Source organism: Ipomoea nil, unplaced genomic scaffold (genome assembly GCF_001879475.1).
Source record: "Ipomoea nil cultivar Tokyo-kokei standard unplaced genomic scaffold, Asagao_1.1 scaffold1026, whole genome shotgun sequence".
Classification (NCBI taxonomy): Eukaryota; Viridiplantae; Streptophyta; class Magnoliopsida; order Solanales; family Convolvulaceae; genus Ipomoea; species Ipomoea nil.
In genome coordinates this window covers 3,293,171-3,307,494 of record NW_017617454.1, presented here as the reverse complement: position 1 = coordinate 3,307,494, position 14,324 = coordinate 3,293,171, and the positions used below count along the sequence as shown (strand labels likewise).

The window sequence follows — 14,324 nt, the reverse complement described above, 5'->3', positions numbered from 1 at the left end:
CATGGTCCACACAAGTTGTATGGACCATATTTTGTCTACTATAAAATAATGTACATTCAGTATAAAAATAATGTACATTCAATACAAAAATAATGTATATTGTATTAAGGAGATGTACATTATTTTTATTTTGAGTGTACATTATATTATATAATGTACATTTAGTACAAAAATAATGTACATTTAGTATATTAAAAATATACTTTTTATTATGGTTCACATAACATTGTGTGGACCATGGTTGAACATTGTGTGGACCATGGTTGATACAATAATTTGCCATGTTTGGTACCCAAATTAAATATGTTGGGCCGATAGAGAGGCTAATGCCTAATGGGTTAAGTGAGAATATGACCGTTGGAGAGCAGCTGTATTATTTTGTCCGACAACCTAAGCGATCGTGTCTTTTGTTGTTGTCCACGCACGTTGGCCCCATTTCGTCATTTCTTGTTACACTACTTTTCTTCTGTTGCTTTCCACTTGTCCGTCTCTATTTTCCCCATGCCTGTCATCTTTACTTCTTACGAGGAAATGCTACTCCACTGTTTCCAACGCCATAAAAACCCAAACACTCCACCTTTTTGCCTCGTTTATTTCATATAAACTTATTACGAGATAAAATTTAATTTGCTCAACAGTAAATATTTACGCTTGAACAGTAAATATTTTCAAAAAAACAAAGAAAAAGAAAAGATGGATGACCATATTTTGACCGTAGGATTATCTGACAACACCCATTCCCTTGATCATTGATGCACTACAGTACAGTTCTCTCTCTCTGGAACTAGAATAAATGGCTTTACACTCACCTTTGCCCCACTCTTTCTTGATTTTATATTCCCATTCTTTTCCTTCTTCCCTTTCTTAGAATCTCAGCTCTGAGTTTTTCCCATTGTTCTATAGTAGAGCTTTGAGTAATGGGGTTAATGAAGAATCAATGTATGAAGTTAGGTTTGTTGCTGTTCCTAGCAGTTTCTGCTGTTTTTGCTGATGAAGGTGAGCTAACCGTTTTCTTTCCTTTCTTTTAACCAATATTTATATATGTAATGCTACAAATAAGTGGCTATTTAAAGCCTTGCCTTTGGTTGTTTCTTGTTGTTCATTACTGGTATTATATATGTATTTGGTATATATGCTTATGAGCTTATAATCTTGTCTTGTCTTGTTGAAGTTGTGCTAAGCTAAATATCCTTGCTTTATTTAATGTTAGTTCCAGTCAATAAAAAAAGAGTACAAAAATCTTGTAGTTAATTAATGGCATGCTGATATGGTGCATTTGTATAAACCCTCCTGCAAATTCATGAATATGCCTTTCTGGTTTCAGTTTTCCTTTCCATTTTGCTAGTTTAATCTGAAAATATAAGGTTAGGGATATTGTTAAATGTTAATCTTCTGACAAAAAGAAAAGAGGAAGGAATATATCTGTTGAGTTTGTCAGTTGTCATTCAGGCTATATGAACAAAGAATGCTTTTTTTTTTTTTTTTTCTTCTTTCTCATATGTCTGCCCCCAAAAGCTTCATCAAGCTCTCTTAGTTGTTTCAACTTTATGCCACTATGACATGGAATAACATGTTAGTGCTGCCCTGCGGGCGGGCTAGCTCAGTTTGTTCGACCAATCACCCTAGAGAATATATGGGTTTATAAGGCCATGAGTTTGCCTAGCTAATTGGTTGGATTCAATTTTTTGGTATGGTTTGACTCATTATAGCCCAGTTGAGGGATCATTTTTGCTGATTATATAGATATTGGTGGGAAAAAAGATGATGTAATTCATATTGGTTACTTGATCTTAGCTGCATTCTTAGTTTGAGTCTAACTTTAAGTTTATTTTTTGCTTGAAGATGCCTTCATTGGTGTGAACATAGGAACAGACCTGTCTGACATGCCACACCCAACTCAAGTTGTTGAGCTTCTTAAAACCCAGCAAATTCGCCATGTCCGTTTGTACAATGCAGATCGAGGCATGCTTCTGGCCTTGGCCAACACGGGCATCCAAGTTTCAGTGTCCATCCCGAACGAACAGCTTCTGGGCGTTGGACAATCGAATTCCACTGCAGCGAATTGGGTATCCCAAAACGTTGTGGCGCATTATCCAGCCACCAATATCTCTACCATTTGTGTTGGCTCTGACGTTCTCACTTCCCTCTCGAATGCTGCCCCGGTTCTTGTCAATGCCCTTAAGTTCATCCACTCGGCGCTAGTGGCATCCAACCTTGGTAGGCAGATCAAAGTGTCAACGCCTCTTGCTTCCTCGATCATCCTCGACTCCTTCCCCCCATCCCAAGCTTTCTTTAACCACTCATTGAAGCCAGTCTTGGTTCCTATGCTCAATTTCTTGCAATCTACTGGTTCTTATTTCATGCTCAACGTCTATCCTTATTACGAGTACATGCAATCGAATGGTGTTATTCCATTAGATTACGCTCTTTTCAAGCCCCTTCCTTCGAACAAAGAAGCTGTCGATTCCAACACCCTTCTCCATTATACCAACGTATTTGATGCCATTGTTGATGCAGCATACTTTGCCCTGGCTGATCTTAATTTCACTAACGTTCCTGTTCTGGTAACTGAGTCGGGCTGGCCATCAACGGGGGACTCGAACGAGCCTGATGCCACTTTAGACAATGCCAACACGTATAACAGCAATTTGATAAAGCATGTCCTAAACAAAACGGGGACTCCAAAGCATCCTGGTATTGGTGTCAGTACTTACATATATGAGCTGTATAATGAAGACACGAAAGCTGGTTCTCTATCGGAGAAGAACTGGGGGTTATTTAATGCGAATGGCACGCCTGCTTATATCCTAAGGTTGACTGGGTCGGGATCTATGTTAGCAAACGATACTACGAACCAGACTTACTGTTCTGCTAAAGACGGTGCAGATCATAAAATGCTGCAGGCTGCTTTGGATTGGGCTTGTGGACCGGGCAAAGTGGATTGTTCACCGTTGTTGCAAGGACAACCGTGCTATGAACCGGACTCCGTGGCTGCACATGCAACGTATGCTTTTGACACTTATTATCAGACGATGGGGAAGGCCCCCGAGGCTTGCAACTTCAATGGAGTGGCTGCTGTCACTACGACTAATCCAAGTAAGGGTTTCTCCACTATCTTGCCAACTTATTAGCCCGTAGTTTAGTGACTTATTGAGCTCCTCTTGATGTGATTATTGCAGGTCACGGTTTGTGTCTATTTGGAAGGTACTTTTGCTTACTTTGCTGAATAAATATATCATTATTGACTCTTTGTGCTTCAGAAGGTTGAGAAAGTAGTTATGAACATATACTGCATTGTAACAGAGTCAGTAGTACTAAAAAAAACGTGTCGTTATTTGTTTTAATCACCAATTGTCCATCTTCCCAGAAAATGTTATAAAGATCTTACGGTTATTATATCTAAAAATTTTGCTTGCTGCGATCTTGCAGTGGTGACAGAAATGGTACGTTTCTGAACGGCACAGCTTCAGCCATGGAGTCTAATAGCACATCAGTCTCCTCGTCGCCACATCTACACTATACTTTCTCCATGCCACATATTATGCTCGGAATTGTGGGGTTGAGTGCTATTCTTTTCTAGCCTGTTTGGTATTCAAGAACCACCCTTTCTTGGAAAACGAGGAGCTTAGGGAGGAGGAAGGCGATTTGATCCTTCAGAAGTAGCTAGTATAGGGTAGAGCGGGTCTTTTTGTACAGAACCAATTGGAACCACCTACCCTTAGTTTCTTAGGAAATCTTGTAAGGTTGTGACTGTACTCTAATTGGACCGATTTTTTAACTAATTTTTTTCATCCCCTTGGTTTCATTCATTGTTTTCCAGAAGTCTATATTGTTGATTGTCCCTTGATTTATGTCTTCTAACACTACATTTAAGAGATATTTTAGGACTCATAGCCCTATGTATCAGGTTGTATAAGAATGACACCAAAACACAACACATAATGTTACAGAACATCTTTGAAGACTTGAATACACTTGCAAGAATCAAGATCACTCTCGCGTGTTCTTTGCAGGTTTTCTCAACAATTTTAAACTACAAAGGCTTCTTTTAATTGGTATATGTATTCATACTCTTCCGTTTTACATGACTTTCTGAATTGATCTTCCATTTGAAAGCAGTCGCCGATGAGAAGGCTTGGGAGCATGGGAAGAACGATTGTGAGCTTCATCGAGGTAGGTGAAAATCTTTCCTGCAAGCACGAGATTTGCAGCTTCTGAGGGATGGTAAGCATCCCAAAACACGTACTCTGAGCGGTTTAGACACAGCTTTGAGTTTGGGAGGCATAGCCCTCCCACACTCGTGTCCACATTGCAACACGACGTGTTGGAATACTTGAAACCTGATGCTCATAACAAGCGAGAGAGGGTTCAGATTATACTCTTATAGTTCTGCATAATCTTAAGTTACCTAATCGAGCTGAGCCTTACCATAGGCAGAGGGGTTCTCAATTAAGTCCAAAACGTCGTGATAAGTGTCTGCAAATGTCATCTTTGCATATGGGAGTTGGGTATTTAGTGTAGTTATCATATTTTTTACTCTCGAATTGAATTCCTGAACATATACATTGACTTGATATAGGCATTCCCCCGTTTGTGATTTCACCCTCTGGGATGGAATGCACCCGAGAGGCCCCAAGCTGTGGTAGAGTATCTTTCGTGCACCTAGATGATAAAGCCTCTGAACAAAGAAAATTCATAAGGAATAAATAGGAATGGAGTTTTTCATCACACCTAAAACTTCCAAGAATTGATCTTTACCATGAATTGTTGGTTTAAGGTAGACGTCAAAAGTTCCAAGAATTGATCATGAGTATAAAGAATGCCTTTTGCTAAGAAGGGCTGCAAGAAGTTGTTTACATAGTCATTACTACCTGAAAAGATCAAAATACTCTTTAGTTCCAAGGAAGAAGATATATATATATATATATATATATATGCTTTACTGTTCTAATTAGTTGTTTATATATAGATATACCAATTCCAACGAAGTAAAGTGCCTCATTGCAGTGTTTTTCTGCAGCCTCATCTCCGAGTCTGGCCTTGATAGCTTCCTTTGTCTTCTCAAAGTAACTAATCTGATCATCAAATGTCAGCCTCTGAACCTGTCACCCGAAAAAACATCAGAAAGACGTCGAAGCAGAACATGACACAAAACAATTTGGAGAAAACGTGATGGAGATTGTATATATATATATATATATATTGGCCAAGTTCAGCATTCAGTGTCTCGAAAATGTGTGGTGTATAAGGAAATAAAGTTGTGCATTCGCTACTAGCTATATAACTTTTGGCGTAGTGATAAACTCTTACGAAGTAGAGCCCAGTATCATTGAGTATTCCAGCTCCACCGGATGCATAGTTCACCCCTGTCACGTAGGCTTCATCGTTGGGTAGCAAGGCAAGATATGGAGGCGGGGATGGAATCCCCATCTTTTCAGCTGATAAAATCTCGAGAAAACAACAAAATGTTAGTAAGTATTTACAACAAAAAGTCAAAAACTTAAAGTAAGTAGTGTTTATTCTTCTGCATTTACATATTATATCGCCCACGGTTCTTCCATTAGTGAATCTCCCCGTGGCCATTCCCCCGAAATAATCAATTCCATAGAAAGGGTAGTTCGACTTGGCAAGAGACTGCAGGAAGTTGTTGTTTCCCACTTCTGTCAACGAGTCGCCAAACACATACGTGACTGGTGCTGATGCTGCTGCTGCTACTGCTGCAGGAATCGCAACAACGATAAGTAGTGGGAAGAAAACTCGCTGCAGAATTGCCATTTCGATCAATTCTCAAAGTCCTCGAGGCGAATGGGTGAATTGCTGGGGAATAGTTTGGCAACAATTTTATAGTGAGTGGTGCGTCCTGTTTTGCCATTTTCTCCAAGTTTGAACATAGTAGGTGGTGGTGATTTCTTATGACTGGGAAATTTGTTGGATTCTTGTTGTGCATATATGCATTGCAAACTTGAACATTCTAGTAATATAGAAATAAAATGGTACTCCATAGACTAGCCAGTTTTGTAGAGAACTTGAAGTTAAATGTTTTGAAAGTTGAAACAATCTTCAAATTCCCAATATTGTTTGAAGAAATCTTTTCTTGGAACAAAAAGTTGAGTGACGTAGAGGCAAGATAAGATAGAGAATAGGTCTTGTGATCAACAAACTATTCTATTTTATGATTTTATCTCTACCTAATGAATTCTCATGTTTGTGTGTGAAAGTTTTCAGTCTCTATAAGACACATTTTGCGATTTATCTCTTCTCACAATCTTAAGACATGAGTGAGAGGCTCTCAGGTTTAGGGTAAACCTATGTTTGTATGTACATTTTGCTATATATCTTTTCTCACAATCTTCTCCCTTGAAATCTCAACACCCCGGACCAACAGAGTATTTGGGAAGATGTAAATCACGGTGATTCAATAGTTCAATAGACAAGACCAGATGCCAGTGCACACAAGGAATCTACCCACTTTAGACATAATTTCCACATTGCCGTCGCCAAGTTTCGAACTTTAGTCTTTTCTTCAAAATACTTCCCACTGAATCATTGAGCTAAGCCCATGCGGACTCTTTTCTCATAATCTTAAAACGGTGGGTGAGGAACACTCAGATTTAGGGTAATTGGGTAAACCTATGTTTGTATGTATATTTTGTGATTTATCTTTTCTCACAATCTTAAGATTGAGGTGAGGACCCTTAGATTTAGGGTAAACTTATATTTGTGTGGCGTGTTGAACAAAACATACATTCACATGTAACCTGTAAACTTTCCTGGAATATAACAAAAATGTCATTGTCTTACTTTTTAGTCTATGATCTGTTGATCACGTTCCCTGTCCATATTGCTCTATTTTTTTTTTTCTCAAAAATTAAAATTAAAGAAAATACATATATATGTTGTTTGCAAGTTTCATATCATCCAAGGTTTAAGTTGTATGGAAATGTTTCCTTCATCCTATTTTGTATCAATTTGACTAATGAAATTTTAAATTATTTACAATTTATTTTTTATAAAATATATAATTCAACATTAGTAAATAAATTTATATATTTATAGAATACATTAAAATTTATTAAATATACAAATCAAATTTAGAAGTTATTTTTAGGAAAATGAATATTTTCACTTTTTATTTTTTATTTTTACTTTAACCACATTTTAATTATATAATTTGCTGACATTGTCACATTTAGGTTTTTTATTTTATTTTATTATTATTATTTTTTTTTTTACAATTTTCATCCAATTAACATTATTTTTTGTGATAATTTATTAATTTCATTATCTTTGTATTCTATTCATGCTTTAAAAATGTTGATAAATAATATAATAAACGCCATAACATATTTTTAAAAAATATGGAGTAACTTTTTAAGAAAAAGTATCTATTATTATTATTATTATTATTATTATTATTATTATTATTATTATTATTTTTTGTTATTTGTTATGCTGTTTATTAGTAAGAAGAGAAAATTAAAGTTGTGAAATTAATGTTGATGGGGTGAGGACCCCGGCCCAAGAGATAGGGGCCCAAAGAAAATAGATAGGAGAACTGGGCCAGCGTCGAGAGGAGCCCGAAGAGCAATTGGGCCGAGTCTGGGAGTCGGCCCAAGCCCAAGCACGGGGCCCAGTTCAGAGCTGCTAGGAGGAGTCCAGTAGGAGCTTAGGCCGAGACAAGGAGTCGACCGAGGCCCAAGCCCAGGAAAGGACTCGGCTCAAGGAGCCGTTGAGAGCATTGAAGAGGTTCGTTTAACAGGGAGCCATTAAGACATTGAAAGCAGGACTCGGTCGGGCCGTTACAAGCCTGGGGAGAGCCGTTGGTCGACCGAGTAACGGGGTCCAACGGCTCTATATTTTAATTAGCCTTGAAGTCGGCCATTAAAGGCCTTCAAGTCGGTAGAGGAGGAGCCACTATATAAAGGCTCCTCCATTCTTGTAAAAGGACAGACAATTGAACACCCAAAGGGGGAGAATACCAAAAAGTTCCGAGTACTAGCATAATCTCCGAAATAGACATACATTTTACTGAAAGGTGCACCCACCAGCCAAAGGTTGTGTTGGACCTCCTTGGGCCCGAAAACCCTAAAACCATCAAATGTATTGTTCCATAAGTTAATAAAAAATATAACAAGTAATCAAATATGATAATGTTAGTAAAAAAAATTAAAAATTATGAAATAAAATGTGATTGTGTTAAAAAGTATTTGGGAATATGACCTGAACATAGTGCAACATACTTTGCCATGTACATGGATGAAGGGAAAGTTTATAATCGCCAACTATAATTATAAATTACACTTTATTGCGAATAACATATCATCATCACCCCCAACTTGAATAGCAAATTATAAATAGTTTCATGCTATTTAAAAAATCGCATTTTTTTTTGAAGGAATAAGGGTCAAATAGGCCACCGAACTGCACACAAGAATGCAATTAGGCAACTGAACTTAAAAAATCTACAATTGGGTCCCTAAACTAACCAATTTCATTCAATTTGTCCATTTTTCAGGTTTCTCAAGTTGCTAACAAGTTACCCCTCCACCTAGGATGCATGTGTGGCTTTTAAAAAAAAAAAAATTTAATTTTTTTTTGAAAACCTTAAATTAGTTTTTTTAATGTTTTATAAATAAAAATTAAAATAATTTATTTTTAAATTAAATTTTTTTAATATTTAATAAATAAAAACTAAAATAATTTTTTTAAAATAAAATCCAAGCCATGTACGATGTCTTAACAAATTATTTTATTTTCAAAAAAAAATTATTTTAGTTTTTAATTATTAAACATTAAAAAAAGACTAATTTAAAAATAAATTATTTTAGTTTTTATTTATTAAATATTAAAAAAACTAATTTAAAAATAAATTATTTTTAAAAAAATGACACATATGCATCCTAGTGGAGGGGTAACTTGTTAGCAACTTGAGAAACTTGAAAAATGGACAAATTGAATGAAATTGATTAGTTTAGGGACCCAATTGTAGGGTTTTTAAGTTCGATGACCTAATTGCATTCTCGTGTGCAGTTTAGTGGCATATTTGACCCTTATTCCTTTTTTGAAAGGGAAAGCAACAATGCATTAATTCAAAATTTGTAACAAAGAAATCGGGGGAGAATCCTCCTAAGTAAAACGAACATATTGAGAGCCATAGCCCCTCGCTAGTGTGTGGGTCATCTGGTTCGCTGAAGGGGGATAAAACGACATAAATCTTCTTGAAAAGAATATTACAAGACTAGACATTGATATAGAATAAGGTCAATGTATGAAAAATCCTTGATTATGTTATGTATGACCGTACCGACATTGTGGCAATCAGACTCTAACAAAATCTTGTTGAGATTTCGCAACTTGAGTCTAAAGAGCGCCTCTTTACACGTCATAGTTTCGGCCTGATAGGGACTATTGATGTATGGTAGGGGTCCACTGATAGGAAAACACCTGCTACAATGAACAAAATTGCATCGAATCTCGCTGTTCCTCTAGTCTACTAAAAAAATCGCAATTCATTTAGAGCAATCCCAATAAGGGGTTTGTGCAGAAGTTTTAAGAAAAAAATGGCAAGGTGGAGGATAGAGGGGAGAGCGCCCCCCCCCCCCCCCCCCCTTGCAAGAATGAAGATTTTGTCATAAATGTGGGTCCCATCTCTTTTTTTTTTTTTTTTTTTTTTTTTTGGACCATACCACACAGATGCTGCCAGCACAAATAGTCTTTCTTTTTTGTTTCCTGTTTCGTGCAACTGTTATTATTTTTGCTTTGTTTTTTTTCTTATTTTCTTTTTCTTCTCTCTCCCTCATCTCTATCTTACATGACTTCTTAATTCTTGTGTAAAAAATCAATCTATTGAGGATGTCTTTAATAAAACTAAAATGCTCATAATATTTAAAACACATTTTAAAAAAATTTCAGAACAATAATAGTGAAAGAGACTTTTCAGTTTTCAATATGGTCCATAGTAGGCCATAATGCTGAGCCAAATGAAATGCGGTGTATGCTGTATGCATAAAGCATAATGCAATAGAGTCCCACATCTACAAGATTAGGCAAAATGTCACCTTCTTTACCAAAACAGAAATAATTGAAGATTTTGAATTTTGCACCAAAATGGCCGAAATTTATTTGAGAAATAAGTTATATTTGTCGGGTTTCATTTTTATGTTTTTAGGGATAAACACATTTTTCACATTAATTTTGTCCATTTTTATATTAAATTCCAAATCTTTTCAATATTATCTGGATGACTGCATTTCTTCCCCTAATAATGAATAATAATAAGGCCGGTGACAGCTATAACCATGTTCTCCGTATCTTGCTTAGACATTAAGATAAGAACCAAATTCCTAGTATCTCCTCCTTTCTTTTAGGCTAAACAATTCTATTCATAAATCAAAATCAAATATTTTTACTCTATTAGAGTATACCTAAAGTTTATGGGTGTTTGATAAATAGTTGTTAGCTGTCTGATTGAGTTAATATGTTTAAATAATTGATAATATTAATTGATTATAAAAAGATGTTTATAAATTAACTGTTAGCTGTAAGTAATAAATTATTATAAAAAATAATTAGTCATATACTTAGAGAGTCAAATAAGTTAAAATTATGTTCGCATAGGTAGCTCAATTGGTCATAGAGATGAAATTTTGGAAGAATGACCAAGGTATGCGCAGCGAGCACCTGTCGCCTCTGTGGTTCATGTTCAGCTGAGTCACCATGATTTACATCCTCCCAAAGTGAGGGGGGCCGCCTCTGTGGTTCATGTTCAGTTGAGTCACCATGATTTACATCCTCCCAAAGTGAGGGGGACTTCTCGTGCGCAGTGAGCACCGGTCGCCTCTCCAAATGCTCTGTCGGGCTCTTAGGGTTGAGGTCTAGCCTATGTGGTTCATGTTCAGTTGAGTCACCATAATTTACATCCTCCCAAATGCTCTGTCGGGTTCTTGGGGTTAGTCTTTTGTAAGAAATAAGTTCAAATTATGTTATAAGATTTGTTTAGTAAATAAATGCACGTTAATGTTAAAAAAAATGTTTAATTAGTGCGTGAATTACATTCGAAAATGTAGTTAGATTAGATTATTGAATAAAAAAAGAATAGAATTGACCGTAGTTTTACAACTAATCCACGTGAAACTAGCAAAAAGTCCATCTCTTTCTCTGTGAATTCCTTTCATCTTCAAAGCTTTCAGCTCCAATTCTTCTTTCTTCTTCTTCTTCTTCAACCTTTGGTCTGTGAATTCCTTGTTATACGTACAAATTGGATATAGAGAGAGAAGGTGAAAAGATTGTGTTTGTGTAATGTCGGTGGCATGTGGAGTGGAGTGTGTGGTGGTGTTGGGCTGCGTGCGGTGGGGTTGGAAGCGGTGCACCTACGTCGGGAGCGACGACAGCGCCACGTGGACAGCTGCGACCCGGGAGGAATTCGACCCGGTGCCGCGTGTCTGCCGCACGATCCTCGCCGTCTACGAGGACGACCTGCGGAACCCCAAGTTTGCGCCCGCCGGCGGCTACCGACTAAACCCCGACTGCGTGATTAAGCGCGTTACTTACCAGGAGACCTGCGGCAACGCGCCGCCGTACTTGATCTACCTCGACCACGACCACCGCGAGATCGTGCTCGCTATCCGCGGCCTTAATATGGGGAAGGAGAGCGATTACAAGGTCCTCCTCGACAACCGCCTCGGGAAGCAGATGTTCGACGGCGGGTACGTGCACCACGGGCTCTTGAAGGCCGCGATTTGGTTGCTGAACACCGAGTCCGAGACTCTGAGGACGCTCTGGGAGGACAACGGGAGGAGCTATAAGATGATTTTCGCCGGCCACTCTCTCGGATCCGGCGTCGCGTCGCTGCTCACGGTGATTGTAGTCAATCACCGCCACAAATTTGGGGGTATTCCCCGGAATATGATCACATGTTACGCCGTCGCGCCAGCTCGGTGTATGTCTCTCAACTTGGCCGTCAAATATGCCGATGTAATACACTCCATTGTGCTTCAGGTGAGTAGTTTTAGCTGTAGTGTTTGATGATTATGCAAAGATTAAACCCTAGAATTAAACTTGTAACCTTATGATTATCAACTTAACCCCGGACCAATTTGGCTTAATTACCTAGTGGTGAATTCTTGTACCAAAAGGCGAAATCTTTCGCCCTTGGTGCCCTCACACTCCGGCCCGACAGTTTGTAAAGAGGTAAATCATGATAACTCAACTGACCAGATGTTTGGAGTTCCTCATTTTGAGACTCGATTCTTGATCTGTTGTGACAAATTTCACCTCTGTGACCAGTTACCTTGTGGTGAATTCTTGAATGTAGAGGTTGAAGATGAAGTGTTTACTTATACAATGAGTGGCAAACCGACTATCAGGAAATGAATGATAATTTCAAGAGCTGCTTGTGTGAAATAATACCAGTGGATCCGATCATTTACTAATGTTGCCTTTGATTTCTTCTCTACTTGTTTAGGATGATTTTTTACCAAGAACTGCCACCCCGTTGGAGGATATATTCAAATCCATATTCTGGTTAGTTAAGCCTTAGAATTGTCTTTCTTTTCTCTTATTCCAGGAGTGGGATTGTTGCTGTCTTCTCTTAACCCAGGCCTTAATACTTTAAACAGTTTGCCCTGCTTGTTATTTCTAGTGTGCTTGAGGGATACGTTTATACCTGATGGTAGAAAGCTCAGAGATCCAAGAAGACTTTATGCACCTGGCCGAATGTATCACATTGTGGAAAGAAAATTCTGCAGGTAGATAGATCACTTCCAATGTCGTGTAATATTCAAAATTGTTTAAGCATTGATTATATGCCTCCTGCCAAAAGTTGTTTTCAGATTCTTGTCTATATTATGGAGTAGAATGTTGCCTGATGGTCCTATAGACACGCATTTCTGCTAAATTATTCCTCTTTTCATTTCATGTTCCTCCTGATATGTTAAGTTCTTACTAGTTTTCAGTTTTCGGAAGTGTTTTATAGAAGAAACTTTATTTACTTTGCTGTGCACACAGATGTGGGAGGTTTCCTCCGGAAGTAAGAACTGCCATACCGGTTGATGGAAGATTCGAGCATATTGTTCTGTCATGCAATGCCACATCTGATCATGGAATAATTTGGATAGAAAGAGAATCTGAGAAGGCATTACAAGTAAGACAAAGTATCACATTCTCCTACTTTCCTCGTCATTTGATTCTCCTTTTCTGTATTTTGGTCAAGATGAGAGCATTTTGCTCACTTTATTTCCTTTATTTTTTTGCTCTTTCAAAATGTGCCTTCTCGATTTCAAATTTGGTTTTGGGTAAAGATATCGACTTTCAAATTTATTGAAAAACTTACCCAAAGTTGTGAGCCTTATTTGCCATGAAACCATTTAATTTAGTATATTCAGGAAGTTGGGATATGACACGAATGGTTTGTGTTTGAGAAAGACTTCCAATTTACAGCATTCATTTTAGTTTAAAAACCTGATAATCATGCTTTAGATCCGATTTGTACATTTTATTTTTTATTTTTTTACTATAAGTTGATGGCCATATATAACATCTTTAGCCCTACAAAATATCGGATTTCAATGATAGGAGCATTTTGAAACAGGCAAATGATCTTTTACTTATCATGTTTCAAGCTAAAGTGTTGTAAGATCATACAATAGATATGGGAAGTGAGGATTATGAACTAAATTTACTCAATCATTCAACCATAACTTTTTTTTTTTTCTGCAGATATTGAAGGAGGGTAGTGCTGAGACGATCACAACTGCTCCTAAGGTGCCGAGATTCGAAAGACTGCAGACAATTAAACAAGAACACAAGGATGCACTGGAAAGAGCTGTGAGTTTGAACATCCCTCATGCTGTGTCCGCAACCGAAGAGGAGGAACCTTCTTCAGGGAGTCACAAGGAAGAGTCCGCGGAGGAGATAAGCATAGCTGCAGAGCCTTCTGAGGAGGAGATTGAGGAGGGTGAAGAGAAGAGCGAAGATGCCTCCTCAAAGGGTAAAGAAACTTCGAGTAAGAGAATAACTAACTGGGATGAATTGGCTGAGAAGCTTTTCAAGAAAGACGAAACAGGGCAAATGGTATTGAATAGAGACATTATTAATGAGTGATGTGGGATTTTCTCCTAATTATTTCTGCGTGAATTGTTTCTTGTCCAGTCACCCATCACTCAGTGGGGAAATTTAAATTGCAACAATGTATCATGGAAATTTTTTGAGGTCAATTCTTTGCTAAAACATCTTAATTCTTTTTGTTAATTTATAACTTGGCCACCTCAAGACAATCTTACTTCTCTTCAGCAATATTACAACAATAATGCATGACTGAAATATGA

The 14,324-nt window shown here is 37.5% G+C and overlaps 3 protein-coding genes across 3 annotated transcripts; 2 read left to right on the top strand and 1 right to left on the bottom strand.

Moving 5' to 3' along the window:
- The first annotated feature begins 730 nt into the window (after positions 1 to 730).
- On the top strand, positions 731 to 3,809 carry LOC109180346 (glucan endo-1,3-beta-glucosidase 2-like). Its single transcript, XM_019329873.1, has 4 exons — positions 731 to 996; positions 1,843 to 3,096; positions 3,180 to 3,204; positions 3,430 to 3,809. The coding sequence occupies exons 1-4, from the start codon at positions 918 to 920 to the stop codon at positions 3,578 to 3,580; spliced, it is 1,509 nt and encodes a 502-aa protein (XP_019185418.1). The 5' UTR covers positions 731 to 917; the 3' UTR covers positions 3,581 to 3,809.
- Positions 3,810 to 3,919: 110 nt separating this feature from the next.
- LOC109180349 (GDSL esterase/lipase At5g37690-like) lies at positions 3,920 to 6,086 on the bottom strand. The gene is made up of 6 exons (XM_019329875.1): positions 5,535 to 6,086; positions 5,311 to 5,438; positions 4,976 to 5,102; positions 4,759 to 4,871; positions 4,429 to 4,678; positions 3,920 to 4,340 (listed from the first exon to the last, which is right to left on the bottom strand). Exons 1-6 carry the CDS (start codon positions 5,773 to 5,775, stop codon positions 4,081 to 4,083), a joined length of 1,119 nt encoding a protein of 372 aa, XP_019185420.1. The 5' UTR covers positions 5,776 to 6,086; the 3' UTR covers positions 3,920 to 4,080.
- A 5,059-nt stretch (positions 6,087 to 11,145) lies between these two features.
- LOC109180348 lies at positions 11,146 to 14,247 on the top strand. The gene is made up of 5 exons (XM_019329874.1): positions 11,146 to 11,997; positions 12,464 to 12,522; positions 12,618 to 12,746; positions 13,006 to 13,141; positions 13,717 to 14,247. The coding sequence occupies exons 1-5, from the start codon at positions 11,299 to 11,301 to the stop codon at positions 14,098 to 14,100; spliced, it is 1,407 nt and encodes a 468-aa protein (XP_019185419.1). The 5' UTR covers positions 11,146 to 11,298; the 3' UTR covers positions 14,101 to 14,247.
- Positions 14,248 to 14,324: the final 77 nt, after the last annotated feature.

Excerpts from the sequence above, each read along its gene's own strand:
- LOC109180346 (XM_019329873.1), top strand. The coding sequence starts at position 918 with ATGGGGTTAATGAAGAATCAATGTATGAAGTTAGGTTTGTTGCTGTTC. Across the intron at positions 3,097-3,179 it reads TGTCACTACGACTAATCCAA|GTCACGGTTTGTGTCTATTT; the intron begins GTAAGGGTTTCT and ends TGATTATTGCAG. Across the intron at positions 3,205-3,429 it reads GGTTTGTGTCTATTTGGAAG|TGGTGACAGAAATGGTACGT; the intron begins GTACTTTTGCTT and ends GCGATCTTGCAG.
- LOC109180349 (XM_019329875.1), bottom strand. The coding sequence starts at position 5,775 with ATGGCAATTCTGCAGCGAGTTTTCTTCCCACTACTTATCGTTGTTGCG. Across the intron at positions 5,439-5,534 it reads AACCGTGGGCGATATAATAT|CTGAAAAGATGGGGATTCCA; the intron begins GTAAATGCAGAA and ends AGATTTTATCAG. Across the intron at positions 4,679-4,758 it reads CCTTAAACCAACAATTCATG|AGGCTTTATCATCTAGGTGC; the intron begins GTAAAGATCAAT and ends TTCTTTGTTCAG.
- LOC109180348 (XM_019329874.1), top strand. The coding sequence starts at position 11,299 with ATGTCGGTGGCATGTGGAGTGGAGTGTGTGGTGGTGTTGGGCTGCGTG. Across the intron at positions 11,998-12,463 it reads TACACTCCATTGTGCTTCAG|GATGATTTTTTACCAAGAAC; the intron begins GTGAGTAGTTTT and ends CTACTTGTTTAG. Across the intron at positions 13,142-13,716 it reads AATCTGAGAAGGCATTACAA|ATATTGAAGGAGGGTAGTGC; the intron begins GTAAGACAAAGT and ends TTTTTTCTGCAG.